Raw genomic sequence first — 23,758 nt, forward strand, 5'->3', positions numbered from 1 at the left:
GACGAGTCCGTGAAAGCGTGTTCAAATATGTTGCGCAATCAAACGTTTGTAATTGTTAGCTGATGTTGACCATGTCAAATGAATTTATCTCAGGCGAATTGTTTTAAATATGTCCCGCGCTTGTAACACCCTCTCGACACGTATCACACTGATATTTAAAAAAATGGAAAACGGGGTTGCCGCACCGTGCAATTTTACATTACGTCATCGCCATCTATAATTATTCGGAAATTTAATCATAATTACGACATTTCGTGTACCTAACGGTACAAGGACCCGGATAAACACGAGCCTTTGCAGACTATACTTGACTCTGCTTCTGAATAAAACCTCACTAGACCGAAGGGTCTGACAGTTTAGCATTTAATTGCTGGATGCTGCGCACTTCCAATGCGGCACGTCCCTTTCTCATCCATGAATATTAACTCCAATTTTCCGAGTCAAGAACGCTCTTTCTTTTCTTTCTTTAAATCTTTAACTAGAACCCGGCGCTCTAGTCCAATCGCCCACACGTTTCAATACGTACCGACCTGAAGAGCTACCAGTTGTTGCGTAATGCCGTATCCATCAGATTAGCATAGAGTCCACGAACGGGGGAAACCGGTCGATTCCGGACGACGAACGAAACGCCGTTTTCCCTCTTGCTTCTATCAACGAAAGAATGAATGTTTGTAGTGTTCCGATTGGTTTTCCTTTCTCGTTCTAAGCAAACGAAAAGAAACAAATTCCCTTTTCTTGTCATGCCTCGTTATTTTTTCGCGTGCGAATGAGGAATAGACAAACGACACTTAGAAGGAGGGTAGAAACAAGGGCACGCGTACGACAAGTGCATTACCCACTTGTATGTCAATCGTGTCGTCAAGGGCAACGTTAGAGACTTTGAGACAGGGGGAGTGCTGGATGAGCCAAGAAATCATCTCTGAAGCGTATTCTGGCGATATTCCGGCTGCTCTAAAGAGTCTATATCGTAATCCTGCGTGGTGTTTTCAATTGATATGCTGCGGGACAAGTAACTTAGCTATCTAGCGTTGTGTCTAACTCAATTCTTTTGATTTAATTGGTAAGTTTTGTTTTTCTTTCAGTTTCGAAGAAGAAATATGTTTTCGATTTTTAAATTCAGGGTGAATGTTAACAATATGCCAAAGTCCACTGATACTGCACTGCAGCTTATAAATTCCAAATGACGAAAAAGAATTAGATTTTTGTCATCTTTTGATGGTTTGTCTTTGGTATACTATATTAAAGTTTGGTCTTTGGTATACTTTTTATTAAAGTTTTTCGACGTGCCCATTTTATAAGATTTCGCCTTCCAAACGAGGAGAACCTGCAGAGAGAGGAGCTGGAGGACAAGAAAAGTTTTGATAATCAAGAAGCTTGTCAATATATAAGAAATGACCGTGTATTATTATTGAGAAATAGGAGGAAAAATCGCTGAAAAACTTTGAATAGAAGCAAATGTTGAATTATGTGATTGGGCAGTTTTGAGCTTTCTCCAATATTGTTATTCGTTCTGGCAATTTTCTAGCCTAATTAAACAACTCTCGAGTATTAAAGTCTATCGGGAATAAGTCTAGCAGAGAATTAACTAACGACGTCAAATATGTCACATAAGAAGCAACTAAATTTCTTGGAAAAACACACAACTCGAAGCGGTGTTCTAAATTCAAGATCTTTAATTACCTATTAACAGTCACGTCAGATATTTTGAAGAAAACCGTCAACAAATAATCTGAGCGACCTGAAATTGTAAATGTGAGAGATTATAGACAAAAACTTAATAGCTGCCGAGATCGCATAGCGACCGGCGCATTTATTTGTCTGTCTGCTCTGCACATCAGCAGTCTTCGGTGGCCGGTGCGCGGACCTTCGTGATCCGAGTCACTGCTGCTTCATTAAACGATCGGTAGGCACTAGAACTTGGGCAGAAGAGCAATATAACTATACATGGCAATCAATGGCAGAGCCTGCTCAATTGTTTATTTAGATTTCAGAACTATGGCGGTCAAATAGGAAAGCTATAACTGCATTAATTCTTTCTGAGAGTTTTAATTTTTTTCTTATATAAAAAACTTGTTTCACTGCCAAAGTTTCAATATATTTACATCACCAGAAAGCGCTAAAAATATAGAAATTTTTGAAGAAGAGCGAGTGTTAGGGCGTTGGTATGGACCAACTTTCAGTTGCTTGCTAACACCGATCACGCCTGGACGTCCAACACAGGTACTACAGCATTTCTTTCATCACATAAGTAACTGATTGAAATACGCCTGGATGTTTGCCTTACTTTGGGTACTACTATTATTGATATTTTTGATTCCGCTTTGACGCACTGTCAACCGCCATGCAATGTAAACTGTTCAACATATTCGGTTCATATAGTTAGGTAGGGTCGCCTTTTTCAGCTCACAAGTCAAAGCAGAATCACCTGAAGAGTCTCCGAGCGACGAGGTAAGGAATGAATATTTCTATAATGTTTTAAAAATCTGTGAAAATAATTGTGCGATCCTGACTTAGGAAATGCTAGCCATCGAGTACGCGTCAGTCGTTCAAGAGAGAACGGAGCCCGAAGTCGAATGCATTCTAATAACAAATACCGGAGAGACTGCTGATGAACACTCAGTGATTTTGCCCGAAAAAAGTAATTTGGCCCTCTACGCCGATCCTGTTGATTCTGTTGTAATCTGCAGCGATCAAACGACAGAAGCGGAAATGTCGTTGGTGACGCTAATGAAAGGTGAGCCAGCATTACAGAATTATTGCGATTGCTGTGACGGCGGAATTCCGCCCGTCCAGCAAGTCGAAAAAGTCCGTCGCCGTTCGTCACCCGACATTGTAGAACAGTCTGGCGATTGTGAAGATGATTTTAAGAAGTCGCTTTACTTTGACAAAAAATCCAAACGAATTTCGTCTGTTAGATGCAACAGCAATGCACATAATCGGCGTTACCCATCTTCCAAGTAAAATTACATTTTTTTCTTGTATAAGAAATTTGCTGTAACGGTAATTAATTTTTCTCATACGATAATATGATGGACTTTGAAAAGGAGATATTGTCTGACACCCATGCACAGCACCTTTAACATGTTGAGCAATGTCGTGCCTACACCACTAGTTGCACGATGGAAGGAGCGAGGAGAGTAAGATAAGATACTATAAGACATTTAATAATAACTCAGATTTTCTAACGATTTCGGTTATTTTCCACGACTGGATTCATCTGGCAACAGCAACGCATTGCTAGTAACTTCATTCATTACAATCGTATAGATATAATTAACAAGCCTAATAATGTTTCCTTTAAAAATAGACAGTTATCAGTGCGTTGTACGCCAAGCTGCTTGTTGTCATGGGCTTGGCCTTCCCCATGACCGAAGTTATATCCAATCACGTCCCGTCTTTTTCCTATTTGGTATGTGATACGCTAAACTCTCAATACGAGCGCGGTTCCCAGCGATTTTCAAACTATTTCCATTTTTGTCATTGTGTTTCTTCATCTATATGCAGGGTTTCTATCTGTACTTGTACTTTGGTTCTATCGCCTACTTCTTCTTTGTCTTCTTCAATATGTTGAAAAATAGAGCGGCCAAGGGTAATCGCTACTTCGGTGAGCTATTTGATATTTGAATTCTTTATTGTGCGTGTGCGGTTCACAGGCTTTTAGACTTGTCTGTTGTGATAGTGTTTACAAAACAATGTCACGGTGGCGATTGTTATGCACGCCGCTCACGCCGCGGCTGATAATTATAATGGCCAGAGCGCACCGCTCCGTTCCGCTTTATAACGTGTAGAAACGTAGAGACGTGATTGCTGTAGCTCAGTAAACATGCGAGTTGCACTTTCTTTCTGATTGATTACATAACCTACATTTTGATATCTGATGCGATTTCGTTGTTGTAATAGTAGTCTAAGTTAGATGCAAAGATTGATGAAATCAAAACCATGCAAAATTTTAATTAAACTATTGGGACTGTTTACAGGATGTGGAAGTATGAGGCCGTCCAAAATACTAAAGCTCAAGGATATGAACGGCGACCATTCGGAGGATTCTCCACCACGTATCTATGAAAAATCAGGAACGCAACACTACGGCAGTTTCTACCTGCGCATCGGAGCTGTTGGTTTGTTAATTAATATTGATGACACATAATAGGTTATTAAAGTTTAAATATTTTGTTTTACATCACTCACAGCTTTTGGTGTGGGTTCGATGATATATTCCGGTTTGGAGTTCGCACAGTACTTTGAGACGGTCCCGGGAAGTGAATGCCACAACATTTTAATGGCCGCAACTCCAGCCGTCCGAATGGCTTTTACTTTCATCCAGATGTATTTCATTTTCCTCAACGCCAAGGTGATTAAATTTTCTTGGACAACTTCAAAATGATGTGCACAATCGAAACAAATTGTTTGATTGTGTTTGGATGTTTGCAGATGGCGGCTTATTGCAAGCCGAGAGCCATCGCTTATTTTGGCTTGATGCATATTGTGGCGACTAATCTCTGCGTTTGGCTTAACGTTATCATCGAAGAGACCAAACACGAAATCCTTCATCAGTTTTCTCATCACGAATCAGACGGTCATCACGGCAGTCAAAGCTCGACGCCAACAACGGTTCAAAATTCGGTTGTCGTCCCGGAATACGGAAGCGTTGTTGCCGAACCGCCCACCAATTCGCTGGTAGACGAGTGCAAGAGATCAGAAATGATGGGCAACGTCGTGCAAGATGCCAGCCAGTTCCTCTTCCCTTGCGCCATCGAATATTCGCTGATCTGTGCTGCTATTCTTTACGTCATGTGGAAGAACGTCTCGATGAGCGAAGATGATGGCGGAATTTACAGCCGGAGCAACTCTGCCGGATCGGCCACCGGACGCCGATCAAGACACCAGTACTCGGTAGACTGCGCCAAAGCCAATAAAGGTCTCTTCGCTGGCATCTTCGTTCTGGTTGGGATCATTATCAGCCTCATCCTCTTCTACGCTTTGATTAACAATCACACTTTCAGAGCGCTGGCCATTATGGAAGTTGCCGTGTCTCGGTTGTTGCTTTTCTGCGCTGCATTTATCTCTACAATGGTCGGCATCTATCAGGTATTATATAAATAAGAATTTATTATTCATTTCTTTTTTTAAATGATTTTTCGTTCGGCAGATTCGCGAACTCAAATTTGATTCTTCGCGCCACTTTGGATTGGACGCCGTTCTATTGGTCGTGGCTCAAATTGGGCTGATGGCGTACAAGTTGTTCACGGTGATCGCTTGCTGTTATTCGGTCAAAACGGAAGGAGAAGACAACTCGACTCTGGTTCTGCTAAGCGCTCTTGCCGCCACCTTCCAGGTTCGATCAAAATTTATTATTTCTCAATGAAAACTCGATATTTATGGAATGTTTATTTGCATTAGGCTGTGGCTCAAACATTGTTCATTCTGGACGCATCGAGACGACACACTTACACCGTCGACCAGCAATCTCGCAAGCCAGGACGTGAAGTGGTCACTTTCCTCTTGGTATTTGCAGTTTATCCTTAAAAAATAAGGACGGAGGATTGAATATATTTTCTTTTTTTTCGTGGTAGATATGCAATATCGCCATGTGGGCGGTCAATACGCTGGAAAAATCTAGAGCTGACGCCAATCCGGTGCAACTCGAGTTTTTTGGTCTTTGGCCATGGATTATCATCATGAACGTCAGCATGCCATTGACTATCTTCTATCGCTTCCACTCGACAGTTGTCCTCTGCGAAATCTGGAAGCGATGCTACAAAGTCAAACCCGATTTGATGTAGTTTTGGCATTTAAAAAACGACGCCAAAGTATTCTATAACTATAATTAACTTTACATTGTGGACTGCAGTATTCCGTCGAATTGAAATTTAACCGCCGTACGTTTCTTTATTTGTAATTCAGCAGTTATGGGTATTTCGTTCTTGAAGGAAAAAATTCCCAATTTAGCTGCACACCAAACTCTAATCCTTTAATGCTTCAAAGAATTTAATTTGTCTCATTTCTAAATATAGCGCTTATATTTATCGCTCGTATAACCGCAAATGATCGCAGACACAAGGCTGAGAAAAATTGCATATCGTGTTATTGTTAGTGACTGATGGTTAGTATAGATTTGCTTGGAGCACAGCAGTATTTTCATATAATTGTTTCTCCTATTTGCTACGATTACGAATCAATCCTTTGTCTCATTCATGTTCCGCTTATTTTATTATTATTTTTTAATATTAATAAACGTGAAATTGATCATGTATAGTGTATACTGTAATGGATCGGAAAGGATGATTTATTGTGATTTTCCTTGATTCCAATCGTTATGATGAAATACGCCAGGTTGTTCTAGTAATTCAAATGTATGAGCTCCGTAAAAATCCCGCTGGGCCTTTAAAGAATAGATAATTATTGAAGGTAAGTGTTGTTATACTAACTCCACTATGCAACGATAAAATATTTAAATAAACCTGCAGCAAGTTGGCAGGAAGTCGCGGACATCGAAAACTATCATAATAAGATAGGGCTGCTGAAAATGCCGGAGCTGGAATCCCATGGTTGATGGCGGTTACTATAACCCGGCGCCAAGACATTTGAAAATCCGCCAACGTCTTTATAAAATATTCATCCATCAACAAGTTTTTCAGCTGAGGATTCAGAATAAATGCGTTTTTGACATGATCCAGGAAAGTACTATATGAGAAAAGGAAATTAATAATGTTATATGTTTCCACATATTATATGTGGGCTAATAAATGAAGCCATTCACCTTCGAATAACACAACCACCTCTCCACATTTGGGCTAAATCAGCGCAATTCAAGTAACATCCAAACAGCCGAGGTAGACTTTCCTGTAGAAGCATGAAACCTTGGGCGTAGAGAATGATTTTAGATGCCTGAACAGCCTATATGAGTAAAACAATAACTCAGTATAATCTCAAATTTTATGCTTTTACTTTATTCAATGATTTTACGTTACCTTCCTTATATCATCTACCATAGAGGCAAGGTTACCATCAAATTTCTGATGACTGGGGCCCACTAGCTTTGTGGAAGCTGCGACACGGTCATCTTTGAGGGCAGAAACGAATCTCGCGGACACTGATTCGTTTATCACTGTTGCCGGTACACCAGCATTCATAGCTTCAATTACGGCCCACTTACCCGTGCCTTTTTGAGCGGCTGCATCACGAATCTTTTCAACCAGATGATCACCTAAAAAAATTTTGTAAGATGCAGCTACTTCGTGTGATCTCTAGTCAATTTTACCAACCAAATTTATCCTTAAATCTGAGAATTTCTGCCGTGTTTTCCAATAAACGCCACTCAAGATTGCCAGCATTCCAGTTATCAAATGCCTGTTTAAGGAATAATATACGAACAATTTAAATGCGAATTGCCTTGTCAAAGTTGTCCTCAAAAATTTTTCTGGTGTGTTCCTAAATTACGATGTATTTTATTTGAGTATTGTTGACAAGGCTGCCTACCTCAGCTATTTCTGTGAGGTCCATGTTCAAAACATCTCTCATGAGATGATATGCCTCGGCAAGTAATTGCATGTCAGCATAGCCAATTCCGTTGTGGACAGTTTTGACGAAATGTCCTGCGCCTTCCGACGATGTTGGGTTACCAGAAATGTCCAATCCAATCCAAGAACAACTTTTTGGGGGCATTTGGAATAAAAATTTAGATTCAAAGGACTTTTTGATCAAATGATTTAACAGACTGTATATACCATGGTTTTCCATCAGCTTTGGCTGATATTGCCTAAAATAATGTTTGATCTTTAATGCGCACTTTGACTATAAGGAATACATTTTTATCCGTTCATATGGATTTTATAATAGATATCAGAATTTACTTGCAGGATATCTTTGGTGTGCAACCATCCTTCAAGACTTCCGCCTGGCCTGTGGAAAAGTTTTTCTTAGATTGTTTCATTAGAGTCTCAATATTAGTCGTAAATGCAATGAATTGTAAAACACTACATAATAGATGGACCATGTCTGGCACCCTCTTCGCCTCCAGAAACACCAATCCCCATAAAATGTAAGCCAACATTGCGGAGTGCTCGGTATCTGCGTGTGGTATCGGATTGTTCTGAATTGCCGCCATCCATGATTATATCGCCTTTATCGAGTAAAGGTGTCAATTCATCAACCACGTAATCAATGGGTTGCCCAGCTATCCAGAAAAAAAATGAGATGATGTTACAGAATTTAAATCACTGACCCGGCACTGTAGGTAGTTGAATAAAAAATGTTGCGTACAAATTTAAAATTACCACTTATCATGAGAAGAATGCGTCTCGGTTGTTTAATATTTGTAACAAAAGACGAAAGATCAAAGGAACCAATGACCTTTTTGGCATCGACCAACTGCTTAGCTTCTTTTTCAAGAAATTCTGTGAAAATGTTGATAATTAAAACAAAAAATTCGCAACAAATTTTCTAAAATTTCTATAATGTTCGGGTTTTTTTGTTAAATAAATAAATAAAAACATTTCCGTAACTATGCTAATCTCATGAGGGCCAATTTCTGTCGTGAGTCCTGAGACTTTCCGGTTTCCACCCGATTATTTCAATCAATTTGTGATCCAGAAGTGTTCAAATTGAAAAATCTGACAAGTCATATTTTAAGTTTACCGAATACGCTATTTATACGCTAGAAATTATATGAAAACGTGATTGACAATTTTAATAAAACATTTCCTATGTGTATTGTCATAATTTTTTTGAAAGCTGCTAACTGTTTCATGAAACTGAACTTACAGGAATAGAACTCAAATAGTGTACAGCTCATTTATCAGATTCCGGCGGATTTCGCAAATGATTGCAAATTCACAATACTATAAGAGATTCGATAAATGTTATTGAATAATGGTTCATGAAATTGAATTTCTAAATTTCAGAAGGAACGATAAAATTTCTCGGCACTTAACGTACAAGCTGCCAAATTGCATTTAAAAAAACTTAGCTTCGGGGGGTTTTCCACTCCCTTCTAGGGTATACGAATTTAAATTTCAAACATTTTTCTAGATTCTAGATTTTTTGGAATTTTCTACGAATGTTCTGAATTTTCGAAAATAAATATTTTTCCTAAATTTTTAAAATTTTCGAAAATTTTTCAATATTTTTCAAAAAAATTTCAAATTTTTTCAAAATTTTTTCAAATTTTTTTATCCGTATTATAGTATTTTTCCGAAAATTTATGGAGTTTTCGTTGTCAAGGTGCTATAGACAACGTAACGATGCTGAGTTGCCAGGTCTGGAAAAGGTCGAAAATCTCGATTAGGGAAAAAACAGAGATAAGGAGATGGGCCACTATGTGTAAAGTCCAGCAGTCGACATTTTGCCCCCTCCCCCTCCTCAGACGACGAATTCGACTGCGCTGCTCCTTTCGGCGAGCTCCGGAAGCACTTCCCAGTAGTTCTCCCCCTTCAGGACCGCCCCTACCGCCAAGTAAGGTAAAGCTTCCGGAGCTTTACACAGACTTTACACAGTAAGCCATCTCCTTATCTGTGGCTTTATCAAACTCAGTCTAGTTGGACGGGCAAACTACACACGTGTTAAAGCTACGAAGACAACAAATCATGGTATGAACACACCCATCAAAGGTTTTATGAATGAATTACCCTGCAATAAGCGTTCTTGGCGAGTTGTTCGATTGTAAACGGAAACACGGAATCCGTTATCGACCAAGTTTAATACCAAATTTCGTCCCATCACTGCTAAACCGATTACGCCAATATCGGCCCTTTATAGAAAACAAAATAGATTATGAATGATTATAAGGAAAAGTTTGGCTATCGGTTACTTTTAGTTGGAATAAGACCAGAGAAAAGGGAGATTGGTCAGCTTAATGCTAAATTTGAAAAAAAACGGACACCGTGTCAAGCAGTGCCACTAGCGGTTGGTGATATAAATTAGCGGAGCTAACCGTAGGAAATTTGAAACTTTGGAAATATTTTCAATTCTTGCAACATTGCCATACCAACCACGTTGCTATGCCATCACGTTTCTATTCTATTAAACACATTTTTTTACGTTTTTTTATGAAAACCCAGATTCCTGGCCTATTCAAATTATTTTTTTTTAGTAGTGGTTACAGTTTGCACGGAAGGATGGGTTTGTAATATGACTATCTAGCTGCGGGGCTTGACAGCATATGTTGGATAGAAAACTCGAACACAAGTTTTGCCGGCCAACTCTGCAGCAATCGCTGCACTGAATTGTATTCACAGCAAAAATACAATTAATCACGAACAGTACAAATCGATGGCTTCGGATGAAAGAAGCCGAAAACACACAATCAAATTCTGCACGAGGCAGGGCGAACAAACGAACAAAATTAAAGTAAACGACGACGACGAGGCTGACCATCCAAGGGGGCTGCTACGGCCAGACTGGCGAAAACGAGGCGAAATTCTTTAGGCCTCACAATTAGGGGTAGGGCGACATAAGACAATAGAAAAGGGCGCGGGGGAGAGGTGAGCGCCACCTAGAACATATAAACGGGAGAGGGATGGGACAAACAAGTTTGGACTTGTCTGGACTTCCGGCGAGACGAAACAGAAAATACAAACAAATGAAGATCGAGGCGCCAATTTTCAAAATCACGACTCCGTCGTGAACAGCGGGGCCTGTTACTGATTATGAAACAACAGTCATTATCAGAAACACAAAACAGAATCAAAATAAACAAACGAACGAATTTTAGTTTTGACAAAATATAAACAAATTATTCTTCAGTGCTAGTTTCCAATAAACATAGCTTGGCCACCGGACGGTGATACTCTCCAGCGGATGTCTTGACGAAAACCGAACGGACGACTCCATCAGGGCTGAGGACGACTCTGGTTACTCGGCCAATGGGCCAATGTCCTCGCGGAGAATTCGGAGTCACCACCAAGACGACGTCATCAACAGCTAAATTCTTCTTGTCAAAAAGCCATTTTCGACGATCGGTGATGGTTGGAAGGTACTCTTGAAGCCATCGACGCCAGAAGTGAGTCGACATGACCTGCATAGCCTCCCAATGCTTTCGCGAATATAGTTCTTCATCTCCAATGACGTCATCTTCGGAATTTGGAGATCCTTGAAGAAGTAAAAAATGATTCGGTGTGAGAGGTTCCGGATCACGAGGGTCCACGCTGACATGAGTGAGCGGACGTCCATTTAATAACGACTCGGCTTGAATCACAAAACCGCGTAATAATTCTTCCGTGAGCGGCCGCGATTCCACAATGGCTTCTAAGGCCACCTTTGCTGATTTCACCAAACTTTCCCAGACTCCGCCGAAATGTGGAGCCGATGGAGGTGAAAAGTGCCACTCAATTTCTTGCTTGATCATTTGGCCGACGACGTTTTGTTTTTTAAGACGCTCGATCCCTTGCTGAATTTCCTTGTTGCCAGCAACAATTTGGGTTCCGTTGTCACTGTAAACTACAGAAGGACGACCTCTGCGGGCCGCAAACGAAGCGAAGGCGATCAAGAACGAAGATAAATCAAGCGAAGCTGTCACTTCAAGATGCACTGCTCTAGTGTTGAGGCAAGTGAAGAGCAAGACGTAACGCTTTTCCTTGCGACGATAAATAGTGATGTTGCAAGGGCCGAAAAAATCCAAACCCACATAAGTGAAGGGGCGATTGAAAGGAGCTAGACGATGTCTTGGAAGCGGGGCCATTAACGGAATGCAGGGCATCGCTCGATGACGCTTGCAGGTTAGACATTTGTATAAATATCGTTTGATGGCTACTCTTCCTTTGATGATCCAAAATCGAGATCTGATAGAGCTGAGAAGTCTTTCAGCTGACGGATGAACCAGTAGATCATGTTCTCTCATGATGATTAGCCGAGTGATTGGATGTTCATGCGGGAGGATTTTTGGATGTTTAACATCAAACGAAAAGGGGCCATAATCAAGCCTACCTCCAACGCGCATCACACCATCTTTATCGATAAACGGCGAAAGTTTCAATAACGGAGAACTGGATTTGAGAGAACGTTTCTTCTCCAGCGCCGCCATCTCTTCGGGATAACATTCCAATTGAGCTGACCGGATGCATTGATTTCCGGCTTGTTGAATAGCTTTGACGCTAAGAAAAGATCCGCGACGTTCTTTGGCTGATTTCAACCTGGAATTGAAGATAAAGCGGAGCATCCAGGCCACGACTCTCATGGCCAGGCCATAATCAGAGTATCTTTCCAATAGAGTGCGGAGCCTGTTTTCAGGAGCGGGGCCGTAGATGACTCCCACCCACTTGGTTGCAGAAACTTCCGGATCATCTTCATTGGGCTCCGGTAATTTGATAGGTTGAGGCCAATCGACATCTTCTTGTTTCAAGAAGGCGGGGCCGGTCAACCAACGATCGTTTTCCATTATTTCAGCAGGGAAGAGTCCTCTGCTGCATTCATCAGCAGGATTTTCGACGCCAGGAACATGCCGCCATTCGATCGGACGAGAATGCTCTAAAATTTCTGAAACACGATTAGCGACGAAAGTTTGAAAGCGGCAGGTTTTGGAGGCAATCCACTGAAGGACGGTTTTTGAATCAGACCAATAAAATACTTGGCTGATTGTTATGCGAAGCGAAGATTGAATGAATTTGACAAGTCGCAATGCCACTATTGCTCCTTGAAGCTCCAACTTCGGGACAGTAAGCGGACGAAGAGGTGCCACGCGGGACTTTGACGAGACGAAATTTACGGCGACGACATCAGTAGCGTAGGTGACTCGAAGATAAACAACGGATCCGAAACCAAGAGTTGAGGCATCGCAAAAAGCGTGAAGTTGAATATTCTTGATTTCGTTGCTTAATGTGAGCGCTCGAGGGACTTTAAAATTCTTCAAACAGTTGAGAGTTTCGGTCCATTGATTCCATTGTTGCATAATTGAATTTGGGATCGGCTGATCCCAGTCCACTCCAACTAGCCACAGCTCCTGAAGAATTCGTTTAGCGAGAAGAACGATAGGGGATAAAAATCCCAACGGATCGAAGAGAGTCGAAACAGCACTAAGAATTTGACGTTTTGTGTTGGCTTCCACATTACATTTAACATCGAAGATGAAGTGGTCGCTTTCACTGTCATATAAGACTCCCAAAGTTCTCTCAGTAGGCAGGTCATCAAGATCCAAGTTGAGACGAGGTTGATTGCGATCACATTCTGGAACGAGAGCTAAAACTTGACGAGATGACGAGAGCCACTGATTGAGATGGAAGCCTCCTTTTTTCAATAGTGCGGTGGAATCCTTTACGGCTTGAATTGCTTCTTCTTCCGTGTAAAAGGAATCTAAAAGATTATCGACGTAGAAGTTGGTGTAAATACGTTGAGCAGCTTCCGGAAATTCCTCCCTATAAAGATCGGCTACATGTCGAAGAACTTGCGAGCAGATAAAGGGAGAAGAAATCGATCCGAAGATTTGTCGCTGCATCTCGTATATCGTAGGCGGATTTTTATTTCCAGGAGGACGCCATAAGAAACGAAGAGCCGAACGATCTTCCTTTTTTACGCCAACTTGGAGAAACATTTGCTGGATATCTCCTGATAAAGAGAAAGTTTTTTCGCGAAATAGAAGAAGTGTAGTTCCTATGTCATTGACAAGACTAGGACCTTTCAACAGTACTTCATTCAGAGCCACTCCTTCATGTTTGGCTGATGCGTCGAAAACAACTCTCACTTTTCCTGGCTTCTGTGGGTTGACAACTCCATGATGAGGAAGGTACCAATTTCTTCCGAATGTACCGGTAAGTTCACTCTTCTTGAGCGGCTTGGCGAATCCTTTACTGATGTAGTCGTCAATCACAGCTGCATATTTCTCCGCAAAGGCGGAGTCACGACTAAATTTATGTTCGACGGAATAGAGACGACGAAGAACTGGTAAATAATTATCCGGAAGAGTCACCTTGTCTGAGATCCATGGCAGACCAACTTCAAATCTGGTACCGTCGAATTTGATGCTTGCGTCCAGCTTGTTTCTTGCCAGTTGATCTTCAGCCGATTCTAACGGTTTCACAGGGGTGACGATAGGAAAACTATCAGTTTCCCATAATTTCTCCACTTGACGGAGAAGGAGCTCTTCTGTAGGCGACTCTTGAATACTATAACAAAGTTTTTGAATAGGGAGCAGCGGTTTATCCGATCTGCATACGGTTGTTGCTTCTGATGGTGAAGTGAACTCTCCTACACACGTCCATCCGAACGGAGTGTGAATTCCAAAGGGTGCGTTGATTCCATCAGGAGGACGTCTTTCGTCCATTCGAAGATGAAGCCATTGATTTCCTCCGCCAATCAGAATAGTCGGCTCTCCTAGCGATGCAAGCTTGACGTCGCTTAGATGAGCATATCGTTCGCGTACCTCCTTTAATTCTTCAATTGGGCGAGGCAGCTTTAAATACCCTTTCGGTACTGTTGAAACCTTCAGTAGTTCGGCTTCAAACGACCTATCGAGAGATTTGATTGTCACGCTGACTTTCATAGAGTCAAACTCCGGATCAATACCGTGAAATGTTCCGAAGGAAACTTTTTCCATTTTTCCTGAGCATTTTAACTTTTCTGCGATATCTTCACGCATTACGTTTACAGTTGCTCCAGGATCTAAAAAGGCGAATGTGGAGAAGTCGATTCCGTTTGCCGAAATTATTACTGGAACGATGGCTAGTGATGTGTTGTCATCAGGCTCTTTATCAATTGTAGCCATCGCAACTGGCTTATGTTTTGCTGGTGGCTTGCTAGCAGGAGTAGTTGATGAAGACGTCGGGGGAGTCGCAGGAAAAACTCGAGGAGCCCCATGCAATAGAGGATGATGACGTTGAGTGCAGCCTGAAACATTACAAATCAAGGTAGACTCACATTCTGCAACACGATGCGCGCCATTTAAGCACCTAAAACATAGCCTTTTTTCTTTCACCCACTCTGCTCTAGCAGTTAAGTCAAGAGCTTTGAAAGTGTTGCACGATTTTAATGAATGCGCGGCTCCACAATACGCGCATTTTCTTAAGTTGCTTTTTCTCGAAACGGACGGGGATGACGGTGGAGAAGTTAGAATTTGATGAACTGGTGGTGGCGTGTTTGTATGAAACACGAGTGGCTTTTTTCCAAATAAAGATGCCGGTTTCTTCACAAAAGGGCTTCCTTCCGGTTTTCTTTCCTTGAAGGGCGATGCGTGTTTTGAAGAAGTGGGCCGGGTCATCAACTCGCCCATCACCATCTCATCTAACCATTTAGCTAAATCTAAAAGAGTAGCTCGGTTGGGTGTCATACGATACACCTTTATTCCCCAACTGCTGCGCAGTCGCTGGGGTAGACGAGACACTATATGCTCCAGCGTCATTCCGGATTCCAAATCTTGTTGGTAGCCGCCGGTTCTCAATGCGTGCATAGCACCGTGAAGAGTCCGGTTCAATTTGGCCAAGGCATGAGGATCGTCGTCGCGGATAACTGGGAGATTCATGAGTGCCATTAAATGGCTTCGAGCCACTACTTGAGGTTGCCAATAACGTTTTTTCAACTCTTCTAACGCGTCAAAATAAGTTGAAGGATCTTCCAAATATTCAGCTATATATGACCGAACTTCCGCCGAAAGGAGTTGCTTTAAAAAAGCATGACGCTGAGCATCTGATGGCACTACGTTGTGTACCATATCTCGAAAAGACGATATAAAGGTTGGCCACTCCTTTGGATCTCCATTAAACGGCTCGATTTTTATCTGGGGTAACGCGTTCATTAACCAATTTGGACTAAATCCTCCCAATCCAGGTGTTCCGGCTCCTGGTGTTGGCAAACGCCGGTGAATCCAATCATCACTGCTACGTCGTCCAAGTGGCGGTGGTAGATGAGGAGTAAAATTTATCGGCGGCGTCACAGGTGTCGGAGGGTAAAATCCGGGTTGTAATGGTGGAGGAGTATAGGGCCTCCCAAATGGCGTAGGAGTCGGGTCTGGTTGTGGTTGATCCGCAGTATGAAATGAATCCTGATCTGGTATCGTCGATCGAACTGAAGAAGCGGGAGAATTTTGCCGTTGGCGAAGGTAATCATCAGCCAGTTTGGAACAATCCCTGGCGCGAATCTCAAATCCTATGATGTAGGCGTAAGGATTATCAAAAGGATCATTATTATCGTGCAAAGCCGTATTATGGTCTAAATGGGCCTGTCGAAGTTGTTCCATACGCCGACCAATTCCCACATTAAGATGGTTCACTATAGATCTCCTTCCTCTGTTAATGACGTAATTGGCAAGCTCTTCACATTGTTCTTCAAGGACTACGGCTAACGTATCCCGTTCAATCCGTGTGCGTTCGACTGCGATCAATCTTTCTTCCGGAGTTAAAGGGGCTGGAACCGATTCTCGCGAACTGTGGTGGCTTCCGCCTAATCCAGTATCATCTGGTACTCCAGGGACTTGACCAGTTAAATTTGGCATAGTCCTACCAGTTGTCGATTCTGATGCAGCCATGATGAAGCAGAAAGGAAATTATTCAAGTTGACACTGCCAACAAAAGGCGGACAACTTTCGATGAAACGATGTAAATCGACGTGCCTGACAAGGTGTCGACGATTTATCTAAACGAAATGTAACGACGAACAAAATTTAAATCGACGCGCCTCAAAAGGTACCGACGATTCAATTAAAACGAAATACAACGATGAACGAAATTTAAATCGACGCGCCTCAAAGGTACCGACGATTTAATTAAAACGAACTGGAACGATGAACGAAATTTAAATCATTTCACTTTTATATTGATGACTTAATATCCATCAAAGGACAATTACATCAATCAGGAAAATTTATTTTTTGTTGACGATCCGATGAGCCTTTTCGGGACGGAACAGCTCGCTGGAAGCGACGTGACGGACGGCCTTGGTCTTCGTGTTTCGGATTCTCCAATTTCTTACTGGAGGTTCTTGTTCCTTCTCGACTTGGGGCTCTTCTTCCGGTTGATAGTCGCAATCACCAACTTCGCTGCGCACCGTGCAATCTTCTAATCGCGGAATGAACTCGTCCTCTTCGGATTCCGGATATCCTGGAGGTGTGATAGAGCGCTGCCGAAGACGAACTGGCCTGGGACTGTATGGATGATAAAAACGATCCTTGCCAGTTGGTGGAATGAAGTCGGAAGGTTTCACGACGGCCGGACGAGACGAACGAGATGGAGGTTGCTTATTGACAACCGGAATTCTTGACCTACTCGGACGATCTTGAGCTGGACGCGGACGTTGATCAGGTTGACTTGCTCGTTCGGGTCGTTGCAATCGCGACGGTTTTCCAGTAAGGTCACGGCTCCAAGGATTTCGGAAATTATCCAAACGAATCCGTTGAGGTTCAATTCGATCCGGCACTGGAATATTAACTTCTTTTCCGGAAGGTTCCAATGGTGGAGGCTCTTTAAGTGGAGATGAAATTTAAATAAACGCACGAAAAAATTTTTAAATCTATAAATTAAATACGATTCATCTCAGGATTCATTTTGGCAGCTTGTTGCCTTCTTTGTTCCACAATCCTTCGAGTAGTCTCTTCTGCCCGTTCATGAAAACCGACTTCTCTGTCGATTATGTGTTGCCGATGGAGAAGGGCTTGGCGGAATAGTTTTCTTTTAAGCTTCCACCTGGCCTTAGAGGCCGGACTGTTCTTCCCGCGAGGAATGGTGAAGCTGCAGCTGGCTGGATGAAAAGGCGAAACCAAAAAATTCAATTAATTGACGGCCCTGAAAAGGTATCGACAATTAACTGCACAAAAGAAACGATCCAAAGAAATGTAAATCGACGCGCCTAAAAAGGTTCCGACGATTTCATTTATAATAAACGAACGAAAAGATAATGCACGAACGAAACGATCCGAAGAGATGTAAATCGACGCGCCTAAAAAGGTTCCGACGATTTCATTTATAATGTACGGACGAAAAATTAAGAATGACGATTCAAATCGAATAATTACGAACTAGATCCGCTTTGCCGAAGCGATCTAGCAGAAAAAGACGCAATGAAAAAATAGACGATCGATGAGTGAGCTGGATAGCTTTGTGTGGCGATCCAGCGACGAAAAGACGAGACGAATAATATACGAGGGACGATTATGAGCTGGGCAACTTTGCCGAAGCGATCCAGCAGCGAACGGACGAAACGAAAAGTAGACGAGGTACGATGATGAGCTGAATAGCTTTCGTGGCGATCCAGCGACGAAAAGACGATACGAATAATAAATGAGGAACGATTATGAGCTGGGCAACTTTGCCGAAGCGATCCAGCATCAAAAGGAAGAAACGAAAAGTCGACGATGACAAGTGAGCTGGACAGCTTGTGTGGCGATCCAGCAGCAAAAAGACGGAACGAAAAATATACGATGAACGATGACGAGCTGGACAACTTTGCCAAAGTGATCCAGCAGCAGACGGACGAGACGAAAGGTAGACGATTATCGATTATGAGCCGGACGGCTTTGCCGAAGCAATCCAGCAATAAACGGACGAAACGACGAGTCGAAGATTAACGATGAGTGAGCTGGACAGCTTGCCTTGTCGATCCAGCAGCCCAAGAAGACGAATCGAAAGTATACGATGAACGATTATGAGCCGGACGGCTTTGCCGAAGCAATCCAGCAACGAACGAACGAAGCGAAAACGACGATGATGATTAAGCTGGACAGCTTGTTGTGGCGATCCAGCAGCAAAAAGAGACGAAAAGTCGGCGCGCGCGATGAAAAAGTTAAAGATTACGATGTGAACCACTTTGCCGTAGCGGTTCAGCAGCAAAAAATATAAAACAAAAAGTCGATGAACGATGATAAGCTGGATAGCTTTGCCAAAACGCTCCAGCAGAAAACGGACGATGGAAGACGCGAATGATGAAAAATTGAAGATTACGGCGTGAACCACTTTGCCGTAGCGGTTCAGCAAAAAGACACAGAAATTACGGGAAAATTACGGCCAGGCTCTTCTTTGCCGTAGCAAAAATGCAAAACAAAAATTATGGAAATGGTGATTACGGCCTGGCTCTTCTTTGCCGTAGCAGTACGGCAAAACACACACAAATTTGGGCAAAATAAGAAGAAAGACGAGAAATGACTTTGGAATCGACGCGCCTAAAAGGTACCGACGATCCCACGACTGACCAACCTCGACAGGTCGGACAAATCAGCCAAACGGATACTCACAAATAAATGAAGAAAAAGTAGGCGGCACGGCCACCAAGATTCGCAGCAACGGGATGATATGGGCCGATCAGATGCGCGAACACGGCCACAGGGATGACAACGGCCGTACAGCAAAAAAACGACCGCGGGGGTGGTGTCGGCCGAACAGCAACGCAGAAACCGGCCACGAGGGAAGATATCGGATGAACAGCAACGCAGAAACCGACCGCGTGGAAGATATCGGCCGAACAGCAAAACGGGAACACGGCAGCAAAAACAGGACACGGCACGGAAAGTTACCAGGCTGGTGATGACGATGAAACGACGGCAGGCACGATGGGAAGGCTTTCCCGGTCGATGCACCATAAAATGTTGGATAGAAAACTCGAACACAAGTTTTGCCGGCCAACTCTGCAGCAATCGCTGCACTGAATTGTATTCACAGCAAAAATACAATTAATCACGAACAGTACAAATCGATGGCTTCGGATGAAAGAAGCCGAAAACACACAATCAAATTCTGCACGAGGCAGGGCGAACAAACGAACAAAATTAAAGTAAACGACGACGACGAGGCTGACCATCCAAGGGGGCTGCTACGGCCAGACTGGCGAAAACGAGGCGAAATTCTTTAGGCCTCACAATTAGGGGTAGGGCGACATAAGACAATAGAAAAGGGCGCGGGGGAGAGGTGAGCGCCACCTAGAACATATAAACGGGAGAGGGATGGGACAAACAAGTTTGGACTTGTCTGGACTTCCGGCGAGACGAAACAGAAAATACAAACAAATGAAGATCGAGGCGCCAATTTTCAAAATCACGACTCCGTCGTGAACAGCATATTCCCTGAATATATTTAGGAAACATCTCTTGCACTTGATTTAGACAAAAGATTTTGTCCGCCGCGCTAGCTTCAAGATTTCCCCAAACAGGGGTAGAGTGAAAAAGCCTTTGGTAGCTCGGTCGATGTCAGGTTTCTACCAAAGGTGTGATCACTCCTATCACTTTGAAACAACGAAACTATTTCAAAACCATATAGTCTGTCGCATTGTCTGGGAACCCATCCTTTCGTGCAAACTGTAACCCCCCGAAAAATAATGTTAATATGCCGAGAATATGATTTCTCGTACAGTAGGTTTAGACATATAGGGAGGTTCGTCGCGGTTGCCATCTTGGCACGATATTTGTTGACCCGTAGTGCAGCCACATCCAAAAAGCATTGGCATTGTCCATAAGAAAAGGTTACGAATGGAAGGACAGTCAAGGAAGGGACAAATAGAGTGGGGAAGAAAGGGGTCGGTCACTCTTTTTTTCCCTCTCTTCGCCTCTCTTTTTGTTTTTCCACTCGTACACGTTTCTTATGGACAATGCAAATGCTTTTTGGACGTGGCTTCACTACGGGTACACAAATACCGTGTCAAGATGGCAACCGCGAAACTCCCTATAGCGCTTAGAATTAACTGCGCACACCCACGAGAGAGGGGTCAGCAAAGGGTTATTAAACTGAGCCATTCCGTACCGTGTGTTAGTATAAAAATTGCAATAAATTCAAACATTAAAATTTTTATTTTAAACTTGTGCTGGTTAAGTTTATAAACGACTCTGTCCCCAGAAATGGAGTGGACCCTATGTTCTCGAAAATTCATAAGATGTTCAGTTCCATGCAAACGTTATTGGACGTTTTGTGGTCCTTTATCTCTCAGTTCTTTTTCTTTGCCTTGCGACTAACAGCCACACCTTTTATTCTCCCCTATCTCAAATAAAAAAAGAGAAGCTTACTATGTGTTTATTATTAACAGGGCTCTTACCTAGCAAAACAAGTTTTCTATTGACTTTTCTTGCTAGGTATTAAGAGGTAAAACTAGGTAGGTAAGAGCCAAACTTGCAAAAAAATTGGGCAATATTCAAAGTTATAATACTATGGTAATTTCTGGCAATTTTTAATGACATTTTTCGTGATTCTTTCTACGTCGCATGACGCTTATCCTGCCCCGGGGATCGAGAATAGAAAAGAAAAAACCACTAGACCCCATTGTTCTTTCCCATTTTCTTCCCTCCATTCATATACCCAGCAAGGATTTCAAGGCCAATGCGCCACAAATATGAATCGGCATTTTTTCTTAAAAAAAATCGTAAAATATTAGCATGTTGTCCAAAAAAATTTGAAACTTTGTCCATTTGTAGAAAACTATGTGGTCGACTGTTTGAAAACTTTCAAATGAAAATATACAGTCCCCTCCATAAGTATGGGATCACCCCGCGCCGTTCCATAAGGCGGCGTGTATTTTTCATATGGTTTTTTTCGGTTGGGAAAAATCGAAAAAAATGACATAAATTCACCAAACTTGGGATTTATGTCATTTTACGTCTTTTCTATTGTCTGAATTTTTTCAGATTTTTTCCCCTATTTTTAATGCCTAGAAAAGTGGCGCACAAAGTATCGGATCACTCCGACGCCGCCCGTGTTGTCTTATGGTGCAAATGGCTTTTCATATTGCTTTTTATATATTTAATTTCCTAGAAGGAATTTTTATTTTCAAACCGTGTATACAATACCCTTTCATAAATTTACTGTCAGTTTTTCATGATGATATGAATTATTTTCGAATTTTCCCAGATTTATTCGTTTCCCGAATTTCTGAAATAAGAGACTGCAGAAGACTTCATTTACGGTTTACAACCTCAATCAGCTGGCGTAGGCCGGAAAATTAGTTTCGTTTCTATACACCATTGGCGCTCTGCTTCCTTTTTACTTAAGGGGCGTATAGAAACGACACTAATTTTCCGGCCTACGCACTAATTTTCCGATACTTTGTGCGCCACTTTTCTAGGCATAAAAAATAAGGGAAAAAATCTGAAAAAAATTCAGACAATAGAAAAGACGTAAAATGACATAAATCCCAAGTTTGGTGAATTTATGTCATTTTTTAGATTTTTGCCAACCGAAAAACCCATATGAAAAATACACGCCTCCTTATGGAACGGCGTGGGGTGATCCCATACTTATGGAGGGGACTGTACATATTTGGATTTATTGCAATTTTCTTCCTAACACACACTTTGGCATGGAAACATACGGCCGTTAGCGACGATGTTTCCAAACTTTAAATCTATTCAGTTGCAGGGAAAATATAGTACCCAAAAAAATCTTGGAAATGCAGTCATTTCATCTTCCCGAAGATATTTCAAGATTTCGTTTGCAGTAACTCAAATGTGAACTATAGCGAAAACAAGGGGAATACTTTGGCTCGTAGTCCGTGTTTCCTAACTTCACGAGGGTACTGTATTTATGGAATCGGGTCTGCTACAGTATGGACTGCTCTAATTAAGGACGGGATTCTTCACCTATCTCACCGTTTTAAGGCTAGTCGGTGGGGTATTTTCATGAAAAAATTTATGGAAAATATAAATAAATTCAGTTCTTTTGGTTATTCTAACTATATAATAAGGAAATTAAGAAAATAATGTCATTTTACTTTCAGCAGGAGGGGTAAAAAGTAAAAATACCGGTGCCATCTAGCAACCAAGCACTCCAAGCTCTTAAGAATATACGCTACAAGGGACAATAAAGTTAGGCAAGTATGTCAGAGGACTAGAGATAAGAGAGTGGTCTCTTTATCTAGGTTTTCACACATATGGGCATCTGATTGCAAAATCTCAAGAGGTTAGAGGAGGTTTGGTTTCAAGGCAAGGGGGATTGCTGGTATTTTGCTGCAATTTTTGCTTGACAGAGATAATGTTTTCCGTTTTTTATTGGCATGCTAATCACGTGTTCTGGCAGACCATTAAAGAATGTCTTTGGAGATTCAACCATACGCGCTGACACAACTTGCAGCAACAGACCGGCAATCCCCAATTATGGTGCGCACTAACGGCACTCGCACGACTTTTGGCTCTGCGGGTCCGTTTCAACTTTCCAAAAGTGTAAAGGTAAAACTATTTGAGAAATAAAGTTAATATTTACTCCCTTCAATGCTTATTTTGATTGCTAAAATTGTATTACTTGTTCTGATAAAAGAAACTAAAAATGGAAAGAAAATAATGCATCATAATTTCCTTAAAAATCAACTTAACGCAACAAAAATATACGCAGCAATGTAGAAAGATGAAAGTCAATGGTGATAAGAAAAAAGATTAATTTTTTTATATTTAATGAAAAATTGAATTTTTTAAAGGTCGTTTTCCTCATTGTATGGTCATCACATACAACCCCTACCTCTGCTAACTTAAAGATAACATTGACACATTATAGAATTAGATACAGATAGAGAACGTATATTGATTTACTTTTCCATGTTGGTAAAAAAACTCAATTTTCTTTATTAGAAGCACAATGCACTTTCACTGGTTGCTTTCCACCAGACAACTGACGATAAGAGATACATACTGGCACACCTGCTTTATATGATATCGGAATCACAGTAAGGTAAGATAAGGCTATGCAAGAAATCCTTTCTCTTCCTTACCCCTCCCCCTAAAAAAAGAACTAATTGGAAATAAATGATGACAAAAAAAATGCAATTGTTGAAGAGAGTTGTTGAAAAGAATTGTTGAAGAGAATTCCCTCAAAATAAAATACGATAGTGTCCGAAAAGCAAATCTTTTAGTAACGACCCCAAAAGCCAATCCACAAAA

General features: G+C 41.8%; 4 protein-coding genes across 8 annotated transcripts; 1 reads left to right on the forward strand and 3 right to left on the reverse strand.

Annotated features, from left to right (window-relative positions):
- The first annotated feature begins 1,801 nt into the window (after positions 1–1,801).
- On the forward strand, positions 1,802–6,260 carry LOC124203669 (proton channel OtopLc-like). Of its 3 annotated transcripts, none has more exons than XM_046600413.1 (13): positions 1,802–2,289; positions 2,380–2,448; positions 2,515–2,957; positions 3,045–3,137; positions 3,228–3,240; positions 3,308–3,409; positions 3,505–3,604; positions 3,978–4,118; positions 4,191–4,351; positions 4,432–5,088; positions 5,150–5,335; positions 5,401–5,505; positions 5,574–6,260. In XM_046600413.1, the coding sequence occupies exons 1-13, from the start codon at positions 2,272–2,274 to the stop codon at positions 5,781–5,783; spliced, it is 2,298 nt and encodes a 765-aa protein (XP_046456369.1). In that variant the 5' UTR covers positions 1,802–2,271; the 3' UTR covers positions 5,784–6,260. The 3 variants fall into 3 exon arrangements, with proteins under 3 accessions (XP_046456369.1, XP_046456378.1, XP_046456387.1); XM_046600422.1 differs by having other exon boundaries at positions 1,803–2,220; XM_046600431.1 differs by having other exon boundaries at positions 1,803–2,220; positions 2,384–2,448.
- Positions 6,002–23,528, reverse strand: LOC124203675 (6-phosphogluconate dehydrogenase, decarboxylating-like). Of its 2 annotated transcripts, XM_046600445.1 has the most exons (12): positions 23,411–23,528; positions 9,627–9,748; positions 8,277–8,396; positions 7,981–8,176; positions 7,854–7,902; positions 7,728–7,759; positions 7,480–7,651; positions 7,266–7,350; positions 6,972–7,207; positions 6,761–6,897; positions 6,462–6,684; positions 6,002–6,382 (listed from the first exon to the last, which is right to left on the reverse strand). In XM_046600445.1, the coding sequence occupies exons 1-12, from the start codon at positions 23,416–23,418 to the stop codon at positions 6,287–6,289; spliced, it is 1,476 nt and encodes a 491-aa protein (XP_046456401.1). In that variant the 5' UTR covers positions 23,419–23,528; the 3' UTR covers positions 6,002–6,286. The 2 variants fall into 2 exon arrangements, with proteins under 2 accessions (XP_046456401.1, XP_046456408.1); XM_046600452.1 differs by lacking the exon at positions 9,627–9,748 and having other exon boundaries at positions 23,411–23,501.
- Positions 10,160–14,945, reverse strand: LOC124203659. The gene is made up of 2 exons (XM_046600406.1): positions 14,903–14,945; positions 10,160–14,814 (listed from the first exon to the last, which is right to left on the reverse strand). Exon 2 carries the CDS (start codon positions 14,690–14,692, stop codon positions 10,733–10,735), a length of 3,960 nt encoding a protein of 1,319 aa, XP_046456362.1. The 5' UTR covers positions 14,693–14,814; positions 14,903–14,945; the 3' UTR covers positions 10,160–10,732.
- Positions 16,721–19,955, reverse strand: LOC124203692. 2 transcript variants are annotated; one of them, XM_046600463.1, is made up of 3 exons: positions 19,145–19,955; positions 17,443–17,655; positions 16,721–17,378 (listed from the first exon to the last, which is right to left on the reverse strand). In XM_046600463.1, exons 2-3 carry the CDS (start codon positions 17,459–17,461, stop codon positions 16,783–16,785), a joined length of 615 nt encoding a protein of 204 aa, XP_046456419.1. In that variant the 5' UTR covers positions 17,462–17,655; positions 19,145–19,955; the 3' UTR covers positions 16,721–16,782. The 2 variants fall into 2 exon arrangements, with proteins under 2 accessions (XP_046456419.1, XP_046456427.1); XM_046600471.1 differs by lacking the exon at positions 19,145–19,955 and having other exon boundaries at positions 17,443–17,931.
- Positions 23,529–23,758: the final 230 nt, after the last annotated feature.

This window comes from Daphnia pulex, chromosome 2 (assembly GCF_021134715.1).
Source record: "Daphnia pulex isolate KAP4 chromosome 2, ASM2113471v1".
NCBI lineage: Eukaryota > Metazoa > Arthropoda > Branchiopoda > Diplostraca > Daphniidae > Daphnia > Daphnia pulex.